Raw genomic sequence first — 17989 nt, 5'->3', positions numbered from 1 at the left:
GTAGCTACTAGAAAATTTAAAACAATGTTTGATTCACACTATATTTCTATTATATGTCTACTGCCTTAGACCTTGGTGTATCTAAAACTGGCTTGAAGGCCACCAGGAAGCTGCTAATGCCAGGAGTTCCTGGAGAGAGTGATGCTTCTGAAGTCTTGCTCAGTGGCCGGCAAACCTTTGGCACACCTTCCTGATCTGAATACGGTGTCCTCCTGGGGCACGCGGGAGAGAAAGAGCATCGTTTTCTTAAAGGCTGCTCTGCTCCAGGAGGAAGCCTGAATTCTCACCTACAACAGGTCCACTTCCCAAAAGACAGGGTTCTTCTACCAGCGCAGCTCGTAGCTCCTTGTTGATCCAATGTAGCTTCAATTCTGATGTTTTTGCCAGGTGCCCAGTTGAAGAACAATAAAACCAATGAGCTTTCTAACACTGGGACATTCAAAACATTGCCTCCCTGTGTAGCAGACAGGCTGACAGCCACATGGTCCAGAATTCGATGCATTCACAGGGAAGTCATGGGCCAGGGAAGTCCTGACACAGCCAACTAGGTGAATTGTATAAAAAAAAATTTAATGCTTATTTTTAGAAGGTAATGAATGTTGAGGTGAACAACTATTTTCAACAGAATTTCATGTCACTTTGTATGGTAATGGTTAACCAACCTTGACGTTAAAAATTAGTTGCACGTGTGTTCATGACCGATTCAGAAAGCGTTCTTTGAGCACCCCTGCATGTGGGCTGTCCTGCTTGGTGTTTTCTGAGCACCGGGACGGGTGTAACGTGCCATCTTGCTGCTGGTTGGGGAGGTTTAACACACCTACACCTGTATCTGCGTATCAAGAAAGACAACATAAGCTTGTCGTGTAGGAAACAAAATGAGTGTTTTAGGGGTTTAGAAGAAGGAGTGATTAGTGTGGTCAGCTTTGCAAACTCATTCCGTGGGCTGGACTTACCGATGTGGGGGGACCTCAAAACAGAGTCCAGGCATCACCCGGGTCCGGGGGGAGTTGCCTGAGAGGATTGTTTACAGTGCAGATGCCTGAGGTGGAAGTGAGGCCTGGGAAGTGATTTTACAAACCTCCCCAGTCCTCGCAGGGACTCACTAGTGGGTGCATGACTTCAGATGGTCCCTTGTCCAGAAGACTGAAAGCAGTTAGTGGTTAATGTAAAATGTGTGTTTAATGGGTTACAGTAATTGTCTGTGCTCGAATTATCTGAGCAGTAATTTCCCCCGCAGCTTCTCAGCATCATAACCAGAGCAGGAGGAGCCCTGGCTCCAATGGAGTTCATCCTCTTAAAGGATGTTGTTTCCCTCCCACTATGTGTACCAGGGCTCCTAGTCCTGTCCCCTGGCGCTCAGCAGCCATGTAGCCATGCCCTCCACAGGAAAGCCTCCAGGCCCCATTCCCATCCTTCATGCCATCTTTTCTCCAGGCTAAATAAAGTTGCTTTTATTCAACCCTTCTTCAACCGTGCTTTAAGTATGTGGCTTCTGGATTTTTTACCTGCTCTTTCTTCCTTTGGTTCTCTAGCTTTAGAAGCTGGTCAGCTAGCAGGGCCTGGACCATCTCCAGAGACCGATTTAGAGGGTCTCCAGTGGAGTGTGGGCATCCAAGTCAGACGACTGCCCAATCAGTCCCTAAGCCCACAAACAGCTGCCCTCAGAGGCTTCCGACGTGGGCTGCCCAGTGCAGCAGCGTGGGGCTGGCTTCTCCCACAGGGCGAGGCTGTCCTGACACAACCAAGGATCACATTCACTCTTAGAAAGTCATCGACGGCTATGGCCTATGCCCCCATGTCCCCAGCCCCTAGCCCTGTGTCTGACCTACAGGTGCCCTGCACATATGTTATGAATGAATGCATGGTCCCTGAATCCACAAATATTTTCCACATGAAGTGTCAGTCAAATCAGGGTCTCCTCATCTATATGGATGAGACTAATTTTTAAGACATCCAACTCGGTAATATTATCTCTGGGCCACAGCGGCCTTTACGTTCATGGTAACGAGATGTTATCTGAGTAGCAGAATGGTTAGAAGCACAGACTTAGAGCCCCACTACCTGGATTTGAATCCTGGTTCTGACACTGCTTGCTGTGAGGCATTGGATAAATTCTTAACTGTCCTAGCCTCACTTTTCCTAATCTGTAAACGGGTGTAAGAACAGTAATGGTCTCATTCCTGTGGAAGGTTTGTCTGCATTGCTTCTGAGTGCCAGGGGTTGTGGTGGAGTTACAGGAAATGATGCATATAGGGCACTCAGCACGTGGCTTGGCACAGAGTAAGTGCTCACTGACTGTTTCTCTCCGGCCTAAAGATGGTAGTGTGAGGATGTTTGAGGGAGCTCACTTAGGTCATGATTTGCTGCGCCCCCACACCTCTACTCGTGGCCATGGGCTGGGCCTCTCTGGGGGAGCCTAGAATTGTGAGTGGCTGTTGGAAGGAAAGATGGATGGGAGGCTGAGTGGTAAAGGCCTCAGACAGACTTCATTTTGTCTTCCCCGCATGAAGTCTGCAGGGTGTAGGAGGGGTGGATGCTGGTGCTGGCAGTAGACGAGCCACATCGCTGACTTGGTCTAGCTGCATAGCTGGCTTTCTCTTGGGGATGGACCACTAGAGAGTCTCATTTTTGACTGCTCATTAGGCCACCTGGGAGCTGTTACCCACATGGTGCCCGGTCGCACCTGAGATCAGTTTAATCTGAACTGCCAAAGCTGGAGCCCAGGCATCCCTATTTGTCTGAAAAGATGCCCAGGTGATTGTCACGTGCAACCAGGTACCTGTGGGGCCGGCTGAGTGCTGCTGACATCCCCGTCCAGTTCCCGTGTGCTCTGGCCTCTCTGCCTGGGGTGTGTGTTTCCTGAGCAGTCCGGTAAGGCCCCTTCCCTCACGGGGACCCGTGGCCTCCCTTTACAGTGTGGGTGAATGGCATGGACTTCAGTGGGATTCAGTTGCAAGACAAACCCTTCTTAGCATCCCAGAGGCTGGGTGGATTTTTATAAGAGAGTGTTGGGTCTCTCAGGGCATGTTCCCAAGAGGACTAGGGGAGACGAGCGCACAGTTGTCTCAACCTGTTAATACGGTGGGTCAGGGAGTAAGTCTGCCCGCTTTGGTGTTTGTTTCCTCCCGAAAATGTGATGTGCAAGTTGTGCGAAAACTTTTGCATAGGCTGTGTCTTTCTTTGGTTTAATGAAACCTCATGGAAGTGCTGGCTCACCAGAGGGGCATCTCAGCCTGCCTGCCTGCCTGCCTTTCTTTTTCAGGGCCCCCTGGGTGTGTAGCTTTTCTCTTGTTGCTTTTAGTGATAGTTGATTGGCTGCAATTAACTGGCCATCATTGTTTTTGAGGAGAATGTACTCATTGCCCCACATAGTAGATTAGTCATTGTTCGTAGAGAGCCTTTAGCCTAGACTTGTGTTAGAACTGTTGGGAGGCAAAAAACAAAAACAAAAAACAAAACACAAGAAAACGAACCACCAGCTTTCTGCTCGCAGTCTTCATTTTCTCTCTGAGGCCTCTCTGCCTCTCTATTGGTTGAGAATGGGGGAGCTGGCTATGGGGACTTGCCTTTCTATAGTGAATGGAGGCATCTATGGAAACATGACCCGTCAGCTACCTTTCCATAGAAGCATGTGCCCTGGGGCCCTGAGCAGTGAAGGTCCTGGAGGAGCCTATGGCATGGTGTCCGAGAAGCTTGATCTGTGTGGCACTGTCTGTATCATAGCTCCAAGTAGGGGAAAGGTACAATCTGAATGTTCCCCCACTTCACTTACCATCTTAACAAGCTCTAGGAGGTCCTGTGCCACACACCTGGGGAGACAGAGGAACCAGCTGATGCTGCCCTCCAGGGGCCTCGGACCTCAGTGCCTCGGCTCTGACAGTGCGGGAGGTGGGCAGGGTCTGGAAGAGGGAGCTCCGCCCACCATGGGCAGGGGTTGGGATGGGAGGAGGAGAGGTTCATGGACAAGAGCCTTTCAGACTTGGGTACACCTCGGCCTGGACTGGCTGGTGAATTCTTTCTGTGATGATGAGGACGGAGCCTCACAAGTGGGCATTTGCCTCAACTCGCTCCTGGTCGCCTTGCTGGCCTCACTGGAAGGGGAACGCTTGGGAACCGGTCACTCAGCCATGCCTTCCTCCTGTGGTTTCCGTTGGTCTGTAGCCTCATGGTTTGTTTGTTTTTCCCTTTGGCAAACATTTTTCCTGGAGGCCCTGACTTGTGGTCAGTGCTGGGACATAGACTGACCACAGAGCCAGCTCCCCAGGGGCTGAGAATCCGAAGCCTGCAGGGCCCAGTGTGGCCTGGGCATGTCCGGTTTACCCGTCCGTGTGCCTGGTAAGGCGGCAGATTCTTCCCCATCCCCTGCTACTAAGTCTGCATTTTTCACAAGCCTCCCAGACACCTCCTCTGAGTTCCCAGCTTACCATAAAAGCTTGAAGAGCTGTGCCCAGAGGTGCTGGTTGCTAACACTTGGGCGAAAAGTGTTGGGGACCTGGGTTCATGGTGGCAGAAGGGCTGGAGAGAGGGGAGAGGGGCAGGTTGAGAGGGCTGTTTGAGGCAGCATGGTGTCCAGGAGGACCTGAGGCTGCTGGCGTGGGTTCTTCCATGGATATTATCCGTGATGGTGGCAGTTCTGCCCATGTTGATCTTGAGATCTTGCTGTTCTTGTACACAGGTGAAAGGAATTATGGGTCTTAAGTGTTGGGCTGGGATAGTGCATTGGTTGGCAAACCGCGGCTCGCGAGTCACGTGCAGCTCTTTGGTCCCTTGAGTGTGGCTCTTCCACAAAATACCACGTGTGGGCGTGCACATACAGTGCGATCGAAACTTCGTGGCCCATGCGCAGAAGTCAGTTTTCAGCCTGGGAGAGTCTATTTTGAAGAAGTGGCATTAGAACACTCAAGGGGCCAAAGAGCCGCATGTTTGCTATTTGCCGACCCCTGGGATAGTGTGTCTCCTGGAGATGGGGGTTAATTTGTGGGACCTGGTCAGCTTTATAGCTTGGCAGCATAAGAAAGTTCTGTTTACATGGGGTTCCTTGCTTTCATGTTCCTTGGCTAAGCTTCTATGTGTTGGCCTTGCTGTAGCCCCCATTCTGAGATATCCTCTACTTCCTGAGGGACTTGAGGTCAGCCGCCCAGGCGGGACTTACAGGCGGAGGAAGAGGCAGCTGAGGGCCATAGGCAGGGTAAGAGATGGGCAGAACTTGGTCATGTTCTGCATTGCCAGGTTGGAGGCGGGTGAGCTCAGCTGGCATTCTCACGCTCCTCCCTCCCTTGGCAGGCCCAGCCTGCCGGGTATTCCAGAGCTGCTGCCAGTGTTCTTACATTGATTTACTGACTTAACCTAGGGTTTCTCAGCCTCAGCACAACTAACTTTTGGGGCCGGTTAATTCTTGGGGGAAGAGAGGCTGTCTTATGCATTGTAGGATATTTAGCATCATCCGTGGCCTCCACTCACTGGATGCTAGTAGCATAAGGTGACCAGACATTCCTGATTTTGTAACAATTTGCCAGAAATCGGGACTTTTTTAAAACGCCGCGGGACAAATTGTTAAAAATTGGGACTGTCCCACCAAAAGCGGGACGTCTGGTCACCTTATAGAAGCACCCTCCTCCCCAGTTGGGACAATCAGAAGTGTCTCCAGACATTGCCAAATGTCCCGTGGGGGGCAGAGTCACCCCCGTGGAGAACCATCGACTGGATGAACATTGTCTAGTCCTTTTTCTGTCCTGGAGTTGGGGGTAGAGCAGAGAACGAACCCAGCCCTGCTCACTTTCTAAGCGGAGACCAGAGCCTGTTCTGGAGAGACTGTAAAAGGCGAGGCTTAGACTTCCAGGGGTGACATCATGGCTGGGGAGTCTTGGAATGAGATGCGGGTCTGTCTGTCCAGGTGTTCCCTGTCTTCCTCGTCCTGGAATCAGGTCATGGCATGCCTGGTGTTGGAGCTGTGGGAGCGTGGCTTTTCTTTGCCACTGCTTATGCTAACTTCTCAAAGGGGAACCTTTATGCTACACTCACAAACAAAGCCTTGTTTGCAGTGTGGCCAAATTACAGTTTTGCACCATATTTTGGGGGCTCTTTTTTGCACCTTAAAGACCCTGCTGCCTCTCCCAGCTATCCTGTTACATTCCCCAGGCCACTGTCAGAGAGGACTGCCAATGTCAGAGAGGACTCTTTGACCTGCAGATTGGGTCAAAACATCCCTCCTCTCTGAACAATGACCTTGGGATCCAGGTCCCTGCTGTGCCAAACCCTGCCTCTGAGCCCACACCCTGGCTCTTTCCTTTCCCTGTCACTCTGCCTGGTCAGTCAGATCTCGGGGCTTTTAGTTGTCTTCCTTGGGCAGGCTCCCTGGATCCTGCCTTGGTAACCACACTCCCTTTGCTTACCTTGAAGCTCCCGAGGATCGTTACCAGGGCTAGGCTTTGTAGCGATTGCTTGGAAGATGTCAGCAAGTTCTTGTGGAATGACTGACATGTATTGTCCCCTCACTGTACCATGAACTTACTTCTCAGAAGGAAGAACCCCTGAGGCTCATAAGTGATCACCCCCATAAGTCTAGTTAACCTCTATCACCACACAGAGTTACAATTTTTTTCTTGGGAGAGCTTTTAAGATCCACTCTCAGCAACTTTCACATATACAGTTCAGGTTAACTATAATCACCATGCTGTGTATTACATCCCCAGACTTATTTTATAACTGGAAGTTTGTCCCTTTTGACTACCTTCACCCCTTTTGCTCACTCCAAACCCCTACTTCTGTTCTCTGTATCTATGAATGTGTTTTCTCTCTGATTCTCTCACTAATATGTGGAATCTCTGATTTCTCCCACTTATATGTGGAATCTCTAGATTCCTCATATAAGTGAGATCACATGGTACAGTAAAACTTCGACTAATGGGGTAATTTGGGCAAGAGATGTCCATTAAAGCCAAAAATTTGTTATATAATAAAGTAGGTTTCCGAATGCATATGTTAAAAATGGACAAGTTAGTTTACCTGTCTTCACTGATGTAGACATGTTGGTGTAATTAAAATTAAGTATGTATGAAAAGTTTAATTTCACAGAAAAGTTTTCTATGTGTATTACTATAATTTTTAATTTATACTGAATAGGTCTAGTAAATGCATGCATTCACCAGTCACGGAGAGGAGAGAAATGCCCACAGCTGGGGCATGACTCAGTGCACATGGGAACGTCTGCTGACCTGAGTTAGAACTGCTGTGGAAAGTCACGGCACACATCCACAGAACCACTTACCGCGAGCAATGTGGTGTGATCACGTGCTAATCGCTCGCTGGACACTGTCTATGAACGGTGACTCATTGAAATATGTAGACTATAGTGGTAGATATGTAATATTTATGTTGGCGGAATTACTACAGTGTTTTTTCCAGTATAGGGCCTATTGGCTAAGATTTGTTAAAAAATAACAGCAAGCCGAAACCGGTTTGGCTCAATGGATAGAGCGTTGGCTTGGGGACTGGAAGGTCCCGGGTTCGATTCCGGTCAAGGGCATGTACCTTGGTTGCCGGCATATCCCCAGTAGGGGGTGTGCAAGAGGCAGCTGATCGATGACTCTCTCTCATAGATGATTCTAACTCTCTATCTCTCTCCCTTCCTCTCTGTACAAAATCAATAAAATATATTTAAAAAAAATAACAGCAAATTATAACCAAAAAAAACCCCTATAAATTTAATTATAAGCAAATCTTGGTTAAAAGCATTTTAAAATGAACAGGGTGTTAATTTTCACAAATGACTTAACGGACTGGAAATTTTATCTTGTTAAATCGAGGTGCGCAAAAATCGAGGGTTTACTGTATTTGTCTTTTCTGACTGATTTCCCTTAGCCTCATGCCTTCAAGGTCCATTCATATTGTCACAGATAGCAAGAGTTCCTTCTTCCACGGCTGAATACTATTCCATTTGTATATGTACCACATTTTCTTTATCAACACATTCCACCCTTTTCTTAAAAGCTTGCCAGGGGTGAGTCTGTCTGAACTCTGGCCTGGAGCAGCTTGCCGTACTGACAGGTGGCCAGGCACCCCACGCGTGGCTGGCTGTGACGGCAATGTTTTAGGGAGGAGGTGAAGATGCCTGGTAGCAGCACACGGAGGGTAGGAGTGTGTGGGCGTTATATGGTCTGCTTCCTCTGGGTCAGTGGTCGGCAAACCGCGACTCGCGAGCCACATGCGGCTCTTTGGCCCCTTGAGTGTGGCTCTTCCACAAAATACCACGGCCTGGGCGAGTCTATTTTGAAGTGGCGTTAGAAGAAGTTTAAGGTTAAAACATTTGGCTCTCAAAAGAAATTTCAGTCATTGTACTATTGATATTTGGCTCTGTTGAGTAACGAGTTTGCCGACCACTGCCCTGGGTTATCTGGCCTGACTCTGCTGGGAAGCCAGGAGGATGAACTCACTGCATGCTAGGGAAAATGTCTGAACCCCCTCCCTTTAGGTGCTGTACAGCTAGTGTCTTAAGTTGACAAGAAGCACATGTGTAATCTCCAGACTTGCATTGTGGTTTCTGGCAAGCCTGGCTTTGTTACACACATCCCCACCCCGACCTGCTCTAGACCTATCTGGACTGTTCAGGGTTTAGTTACCTTTCAATTTTTTGGCCATGCCAGGTTCATAGTTCGCTCTGATCAGTATATTTCATTACTAGTGATTTTCAGAGAAGATGGAGAAAGGAAACAGCTTGGGAGTTGTGAATCCCTAAACACTGGCACACCAACAACAGCAATACCAGAAACACTCTAGAAGCAAACATAACTAACTGCTGGAGTATTTGCATCTGTTCTGTTTTCTTGGCAAGGATAAGCCAGGCCAATAAGTCTGATGTTTCCATCAGAAGTATCTTATTTCATCCTACAAGCAAATCACTTAAGATCACTGGTTAGGGTCTTTGCATAATTAATATAAGTGTAGAGATTTCCTGAAATCTGGTACCAACTGATGAGAAAATGGGTTTTAATTTTATGATTCCTCTAATTTAGTGATATTCTAAAAAGCTAATTTATTCTAGTTGAGTATGAGCTTTTGGGAATACAAAGACGTGTACAAGCTCTTAGAAACCCATCCTGAATACTTTTGTTAGACTTCTAGCATAACCAATAATGTATATTGGTGGTATTTCGAGAGGGGAGAACTCCATTAGCTTTAATTGACTTTGGAAAACAGTCCATTGTCTGGAAAGTGAAACAACTACTTTGTTTCTTTAAGTGGAAAGCAAATTGGTGTGAGTTTGAAAATAATGTATCTGTTCTATTGTATTGTTCATGGTTCAACTTAAAACAGAAAAAGTAGCTCCCAAAACAAACTCTACAGTGGCTATTTCCTGTTGGAGCTCTACCTGCCTGGAGACTGTTAGCCCCACTTAAGGACTTCAGCTTTTATCTTTTTCCCTAGGCATTTGTCTTCTAAATGGCACTTAATCTTTATTACTTGGGGGTAGCCATCTTTTGGGAAGTTTAGAACTTGTGTGAGTAAATGATTTGCATTCACAGATTTGGGCACTCTTCTACAAGAGTTCGCATGTGTACTGGAGAGAACCCGTCCCAGCTATTTGAGGCTCCATCAGCTGAACTAATAAGTATTTATTGATCATCTTACTAGTACCTCCCATTGTATTTAAACCCATGTGGACCATGAAAGAACAAAGACTAAAACCTGGCTCAATACTCAGAACAAAACAAAGAGATCATTAGATAGAGGGAACGATGTCAAGGTAATGTAGGAACATGAATAATTCCGAGTAAATGGCTTGGGACAGGTACTGAGTTATTGGTTTTAGCCATTGGGGAGATAGGTCACTTTGGCCTGGAAGTCTTAAAGGCTTTCTGGAGGAGATGGGCGAGGTGGTGAAGAAGGGGGAAAGCTTTTTGCTTGTTTTTTGTTTTTGTTTTTGTTTTTGTTTTGTTTTTTAAACTGTTCTCAAGATGATGGTGGTAATTTGGGTTACCAAGACAAGGGAGGAGCTGAGAGATTTGGATACCTCAATCTGGATTCTTGAGAAATAATGACCTTGAGCTGCCTTTGGAGCTCCAACTCCTTCAGCAGGTAGACCTCTCTCTGCAGGGCCCTGTGGGTTTGAGCTGAGGACTGTGCCTACCCAGTCACGGGCTTGGGGGTACATGTGGCAGTATGTATGCAGCGTTCTCCCTTGGAGGAAGGATGTGTGTGTGTGTGTGTGTGTGTGTGTGTGTGTATACATTAAAAGTGAACATTTAAAAAAGACCTAGTTCAATAGCATGAGGTTTTTGAGTCTGAAGTCAGAAGAGCCCAGCCCTAGGGGTAAACACCCAATTAAGACCAACACTCATGTGCGTAATTATGGATATAATTTGACAACACACTGACGACATATTAAACATGAAGCTAGATGATTACATAATTAGGCAATTGAAATATTCTCTATCTCCAGGACACCCTCCGAGGTCCAGTAACTACAACTGAGACTACACTGTTTGTGTTTGGTTTCTCCAGGTTTGTGCCCACAAGGGCCACATGGAGGCCCAGATTCGGCAATTTTGAAACCAAACATTGGCAAGTGGCTTGTTTGAGTTTGGTTTAAGTTTGGATGCTGAGGAGATCATAAGAGCTCAGCAAATACGGATTCGTGTAGCTTTCTCTGTTTGGAAAAATGTTTTGAGGGGAGAAAGGAAAAATTGCAGTAGTTGGTCCTTAAGTAAATGGAAGCAAATGAGAAATTTCTAGAAATGGAAGAGCTGAAACTTGAGCATATCCAGTTTTCTGCCTCTTGCGGCTTTGGCGTTAATGTGTTGGGGATTTGATCTCTACTGAACAAAATGTCAAGGATGGGAGTGCACAGAAGGTGAACGCAGCCAGGCCTCAGGCCTGCCCCTTGCTGTGGGCAGGCAGGACACCTGGGGAGCAGCCTCAGGAAGGGGTGCATTGCTCTGTTAGCCCCCCGATATGCAGGTAACAAGTTCACTTGAGATTCAGAGTCTTAGCAGGCCTCACCCCGCTGTTGTGGCAGCCAGGCTATGTTCAGTGTCTGTTTGCGGCTAATAAAACGTAGAAAAATGTTAACAGTGTCTTTATTAGATTTTTTTATAAGGGAATCTCTGGGAAAGAAGTACAATCAGCACTATGCAAAAATCATTCTTAAATTGAAGAGAAAACAATATTGCCATTTATTTTCTCCACTGTCACACGGAGTTAGAAGCTTCTAAGAGTCTCCAAAGCAGTGTTTCTGAGCTGTGGAAAACTAGGGTCTGCTCTGTGAATCTGTGAGTGAATTTCATAATTTTACCAACCCGTATGAGCACAGGTTGGGAGATATTTATATTTTTTTGTCTCATATTTCTGGAAAACTTGCACTTTGGAAAGACAGGTTTTTTACTTAGTTATCCACCACTTATTGGGCACCTGTGTACTATACACCAATATCCAGCCACCCCTATGTTGGGCTGGAAGTACATAAGGTACCATATACACATGAGAGAACATGCAGAGTCATGCTAATATATGTTCTGTGTTTTACTTTTAAATGTTTTGAAGTTTTGGTTCTTAGTGCCCAAGAAATTGCAGGAGGGTTTTTAATGAGCTTCTCTGTTTAGCTCATTTAAATACTTTTATTTGAAACTCTTCTTGGCCACGACTAATCTAAGTTCTTTTGGTTTGTTCACTAGAACGTGTATTTACCCAATTCTTGTGCTGCTTGGGAAATGTGCTGACTGCAGAAATCCCTCACACAACTGGCAGGGGAGAGGGAAGTGTCTGTGTCTATTTTCCTCAGTGCCAAGGAGAGGCCCTTGCCAGGCAGGCGTTTGGGAGTTCTCGTCCAAATGTGTTTGACATAATTTCTGAAATAGCCCACAGCTTATGTCACTTGGTTTCTATTTCCAGATAGGTATGTTGAAAGAGGCATTGGGAAGCAGGCCCCATATAGAGGAGGGGCAGACGTGGGGAGAGGTGTACTCCTGGGGCGAACAACTGTATCTGCACCTGGTTCTCCTGTGGTCAACTTCAAGGTGAAGCCGTGGCCTCTGAGAGAGACTGCAGCCCTGACAGGGCTCTGGCCTGGGCAGCTCATGCAAAGCCTGTCACCTGTAGCTCTTGGCCCAGCCACTTGGGGGATAACCCAATACATAAGCCAGAGGCTTTTGGCTTTGTAACTCCTCCTTACATCTTTAGAACATCAGCTCCAAGGTTGTGGTAACTCTCTAGACCAGTGTTTTTCAACCTTTTTTGGGCAAAAGCACACTTGTTTCATGAAAAAAATCACGAGGCACACCACCATTAGAAAATGTTAAAAAATTTAACTCTGTGCCTATATTGACTATATATAAAGTAATTCTCTTGAATAGGAATCAAACACAAAGAAAGTATTTTATAATTACTTTATTATGAAATATTAAGTAAACAAAATAGTGAAAAATTATAAAATTCTTGTCTTGTCTGCACCTACGGCACACCAGGCAACATCTCACAGTACACTAGTGTGCCGCGGAACAGCGGTTGAAAAACGCTGCTCTAGACCACATGTGTCAAACACAAGGCCCGCGGGCCAAATCCATCCCGCCAGGCCTTGCAATGTGGCCCGCACTGCGCTGTCATCACTGCACTCCGCTGCGTTTCCATCACAATGACAGTTTATGACTGTTCAGTAAACCATTCGGCCCGCGATTTAGGCTGGATTTTAGATTTTGGCCCCTTCTCTCATTGAGTTCGACACCCCTAGTCTAGACTGATCGTTTCCTGAGCTCCAGGCGGACCACTTCCCTCAAAGTTTTCAGACTTGATAGGGCCTGCGCAGAACCAGAGGACAGATTCCCAACACTGTCGCCCACGCAGAACTCCGGGTGCAGCCTCTACGTGCAGTCTTACTATTATCAATAGCAAATTTCAGGTATTTGAAAGTTATGTTTAAGTCCTTGAATATAGACTGAATGCAATACCTGCTTGTTGTGGGTCTACTCATAGAATAGGTTGTTTACTTTTTCTTCTTTAAAAATAATAAACAATATTTTTTAAAAATAAAAATTAATGTTCTATTTTGAGCTCTTAAAGTTGTTTAATTAAAGGATAACTACAGCCCAACAGGCATGGCTCAGTGGTTGAGTGACGACCTGTGAACCAGGAGGTGAAGGTCCAATTCCTGGTCTGGGCACATGCCTGTGTTGTAAGACCGATCCCCAGCCTGGGGTGTGCAGGAGGCAGCTAATCAACGATTCTCTCTCTCTTTTCCTCTTCCTTCCTCTCTGAAATTAAAAAAAAAAAAGTATTTTTTGAAAGAAAAAAGAATAACCATATATTTTAAGTAAAAGTACTTACCCAAAAGCATATATATTTACTAACCAATATAAATTCATGTGTGTGTGTGTGTGTGTGTGTGTGTGTGTGTGTGTTATTTGTCTTTCTCTGACTTGGTTATTTCACCTCACATTATAATCTACAGGTCCATCTATGCTATTGCAAAGATAAGAATTACTTTATTTTTAAAGCCGCATAGTATTCCATTGTATAAGTGTACCACAGCTTTTTTATCCACTCATCTACTGATGGGCACTTTGGGTGTTTCCAGATTTTGGCTATTGTAAATGATGCTGCTGTGAACATATGGGTGCATATATTTTTTCTGACTGGTATTTCAGGATTCTTAGGATATATATCCAGAAGTGGGATCACTAGATAGTAGTGCATAGTATTTCCTTACAATCCTTTGTATTTCTGCTCTTGCCTCCTTTTTCATGTATCAATTGAATATAAAGACATGGGTTGATTTCTGTGCTCTTTATTCTGTTCCATTGATCTATATGCTGGTTCTTATGCTAGTACCAGGCTGTTTTGATTACAGTGACTTTGTTGTATAGTTTGATATGTGATATTGTGACCCCTCCAACATTATTCTCCTTTTTCAAGATTGCTGAGTCTATTTGGGATCTTTTTTGGCTCCATATAAATTTTTGGAATATTTATCCTAGATCTGTGAAATATGCCAATGGGTATTTTAATAGAAATTGTGTTGAAACTATAGATTGCTTTGGTAGTATGGACATTTTAATGATGTTAATTCTTTCAGTGCATGAATAAGGTATATGCTTTCACTTGTTTGCATCTCCTTCTCTATCTTCCTTCAGTGTCCTATAGTTTTCTGAGTTCATGTCTTTTACCTCCTTGGTTAAATTTATTCCTAGTAACTTATTTTGTTTTCGTTGCAATAGAAAATGGGATTCGTTTCTCTTTCTGAGAGTTTGTTATTGGTGTATAAAAATGCCATCATTCCTGGATATTAATTGTGTATCCTGCTACTTTGATGAATTCATTTGTAAGATTTGGTAGTTTTTTTGTTTTTTTTTGTGTGTGTGTGTGTGTGTGTGTGTGTGTGTAGTGTTTAGGGTTTTCTATCCACAATATCATGTCATTTGAAAATAATGAGTTTTACTTTCTTCTTTCCAATTTGGATGCCTTTTATTTCTTCTTGTCTGATCACTATGGGTAGGATTTCTGGTACTATTTTGAATAAAAATGGTAAAAGAGGAAATCCCTGTCTTGTTCCTGATCTTAAGTGAAATGTGTTTAATGTTTGCCCATTGAGTATGATATTGGCTGTAAGTTTTTCATATATGGACTTTATTATATTAAGGTATGATTCTTGTATTCCAACCTTGCTGAGAGTGTTCATTTTTTTAAAATTATAAATAGCCAAGACCGGTTTTGCTCAGTGGATAGAGCATCGATCTGCGGACTGAAGGGTCCCAGGTTCGATTCCAGTCGGGGGCATGTACATTGGTTGTGGGCACATCCCACTGGTGTGCAGAAGGCAGCTGGTCGATGTTTTTCTCTCATTGATGTATCTAGCTCTCTATCCCCCTCCCTTCCTCTCTGTAAAAAAATTAATAAAATATATTAAAAAATAAAATTATAAATGGGTGTTGGATTTTATTGAATGTTATTTCTGAATCTATTGATATGATCATATGATTTTACCTTTCACTTTGTTCAAGTGATGTATCACATTTATTGATTTGCAGATACTGTACCAGCCTTGCATCCCTGGAGTAAACCCCACTATGATATTTTTTATGTATTGCTGGGTCCAGCTTGCTAGTATTTTATTGAGGATTTTAGCATCCGTTTTCATCAGGAATATTGGTCTATACTTTTACTTTTTTGTAGCGTCTTTATCTGGTTTGGGGATTAGGATAATGTTGGCTTCCTAAAAAAAAGTTTGGAAGTCATCCCTCTTCTTAAATTTTTTTGGAATAGTTAGAGAATGATACGTGTTCTTTGAAGGTTTGGTAAAATTCACTTATGAAGCCATCTGGTCCAGGCCTTTTGTTTGTTGGGATGTTTTGATTACTGCTTCAATTTCATTAGTTGTTATCAGTCTATTCAGGTTTTCTGATTCTTCCTTATTCAGCTTTGGAAGGTTGTATGTAGGAATTTGTCTGTTTTTCCCACGTTGTCCAATTTGTTGGCATATAGTTGTCCATTGTATTTTCTTACAATCCTTTGTATTTCTGTGATGTCAGTTGTTACTTCACCTCTTTCATTTCTGATTTCACTTTGTTTCTTGTTGAGTCTGGCTGAAGGTTCATCATTCTTGCTTACCTTTTCAAAGAACTAGCTTTTGGTTTCATTGATCTTTTGTATTTTATTTTTAGACTTTGTCATTTATTTCCACTCTGATCTTTTTATTCCCTTCCTTCTCCTTACTTGGGACTTTTCTAGTTGTTTTCTTTCTAATTCTTTTAGGTGTTAAATTGTTTATTTGAGATTTTTCTTGTTTCTTGAGAAAAACAAGGCCTGTTACTGCTATGAACTTCCCTCTCAGGACTGTTTTCACTGTGTCCAAGAGATTTTGGGTCACTGTGTGTTCATTTTCATTTAATTCCAAGTAATTTTTGATTTCTTTCTTGATCTTTTTGATTATCCTTTTTTGTTTAATAACATGCTATTTAGCCTCCATGTGTTTGAGTATTTTTGAGAGTTTTATTTTTATTTTTATTGTAGTTGATTCCTAGTTTTATGCCATTTTGATTTGAGAGGATGCTTGGTGTGATTTCAGTCTTCATGAATTTATTAAGACTTATTTTGTGTCCTAACATGTGGTCTATATTTGAGAATGTTCCAAGTATACTTGAGAAGGATGTATATTCTGTTGCTTTTTTTCCCGCCTCATTCTTTTTAAGTAGCAGTACAATAGCTCATTAGCTCTCTTAACTGGCTTTCTATTGATTGAATACATGACATTTTTAGTCTTTTGCTCTTTTACACACTGCTTTTGATGCACACACATACATTTGTAAACAAGCATGAGTACATCTTGAGATAAATTTCTAGAACTGAAAAGGCTGATTTGGAGAGTAAGTTCATTTTTATTTTGATAATTGCCAAACTGTTCTTCAAGGAAACTATATACATTTTATTTTATTTTTTATGAGTAATTTATTTTTAATTAATTTATTTTCTTTATTAAGGTATTACATATGTGACCTTATCCCCCCATAGACCCCACCCCCATTAGATACATTTTAACTGTCTAAACAGCATTGTATGAGAGTACCTGTTTCTCTGTATTTAAATTTTTGATAATTTGCTGAACCTCTAGATAAAAATTATATCTCATGGCACTTATTTTATTGTGTATGAATTTGAGCATATTTTCATATGCTACGTCATTTGCATTTTTGTTAATTGTCTTTGTGTTCTCTGCCTATTTTCCAATTTTGTTGGACTTTTATATTAATTTGTATTTACTTTTATACATTATGAAAGTTAGCATTGTTACATGCTGCAAATGCTTTTCCCCATTTGACTTTGTTTGCTTTTTTTCTTGCCCAAAACTTAATTTTTATATGTAGTCAAATTTATTAGTTTTCCTTTTCTTATATGACTTGGATTTTGTATCATGTTCTACGGTACTGTTTTTGTTTGCCTTCTCTACTCTATTAGGATGTGTTTTATTTATTGGTTTATTTTTTGTAAGAGGAGAGGAGGGGTGGACCATCAGTTTGTTGTTCCATTTATTTACGCATTCATCAGTTGATTCTTGTATGTGCCTTGACCACAACCTTGGTGCATTGGGTTGATGCTCTGTCCAACTGAGCTACCTGGCCAGGGCCCATTAGGATGTTGTTTGTGCCTAATTGTTTCAAACTTATGTCACAGACACATCTGTTTCCTGACTTCCCATCACTCTGTGTATCACAAATATACTAAACTCCTGTTTGACCTTCTGTTCTAATTAAGTTGTCTGCCTTGTCATTTATTCATTCATCTACTGAATTATCAACTCGTTGATTCAGTGTTCTCTACAGCTTCCAGGCACTGTGCCATGGATTGGGAGTGCAGTGGTGAACACAGGGACATGTGCCCTGTCCTCACAGAGCTCATTGAAGGCATAGCAGTATATGGGATTGAAAATGGGATGAGGGCTATGACAGAGGACCGGGAGTCCTACCCTAATTTGGAGTGGGGGAGGTCATGAGGGTGATCAGGGAAGGCTTGCTTGAGAGAATGCATCTGAATGAAAACATACTTGCTGAATGGGAGTTATCAAGACTTTAGGGAGTGCATGGCAGGGTGTCAGTGAAGAGGGACCAGAGATCTTCCATGTCAAGGAAGTTGCCTGGGAAAGTCTATGGGGTAGGAAGTGGCGTGTTGGGTTTGAGAAACCAGCAAAAAGCCATAATACACTGGAATAAGCCTGAGAGGAGGATCGAGGGGGCTCAGAGGAGCAGATGTTTGGGGAGGGTGACCTGGGCTCTGTTGCAGATTTGGTCATTTGTTCCATGACTCTTTGATTCTAGGATGTCTTCCATGTGCATCCTCTAACATTTCAATAGAATTCCCAACACATTGGTTCAATGGCATTTTATCACTTTGGGTTTTTGTTATTTGCATGGTTCTGTTTCATCTCTTATTGGTTATTGATTATAAACTGCTTTAGGAAAAATACTGAGACTTCTTAAGAGAACATCTTCCATGCTGTGCATAGCCTGTG

The 17989-nt window shown here is 43.5% G+C and overlaps 2 protein-coding genes across 5 annotated transcripts in view; one reads left to right on the top strand and one right to left on the bottom strand.

Annotated features, from left to right (window-relative positions):
• Nucleotides 1-6480, bottom strand: part of LOC123652495 — a 36298-nt gene extending 29818 nt beyond the window's left edge. The window contains exons 1-2 of the mRNA XM_045582818.1: nt 6393-6480; nt 700-829 (exon numbers count right to left, since the gene is read on the bottom strand). Of these exons, the coding sequence (XP_045438774.1) occupies nt 700-829; nt 6393-6480 (218 nt within the window). The remainder of the gene's footprint in view (nt 1-699; nt 830-6392) is intronic.
• The window catches only part of TLN2 (talin 2), a 401618-nt gene that overhangs the window by 28065 nt on the left and 355564 nt on the right, over nt 1-17989 (top strand). The window lies entirely within an intron of this gene.

The sequence above is a fragment of the Pipistrellus kuhlii genome, unplaced genomic scaffold (assembly GCF_014108245.1).
Source record: "Pipistrellus kuhlii isolate mPipKuh1 unplaced genomic scaffold, mPipKuh1.p scaffold_m20_p_1, whole genome shotgun sequence".
NCBI lineage: Eukaryota > Metazoa > Chordata > Mammalia > Chiroptera > Vespertilionidae > Pipistrellus > Pipistrellus kuhlii.
This window is presented reverse-complemented; position numbering and strand designations above follow the sequence as displayed.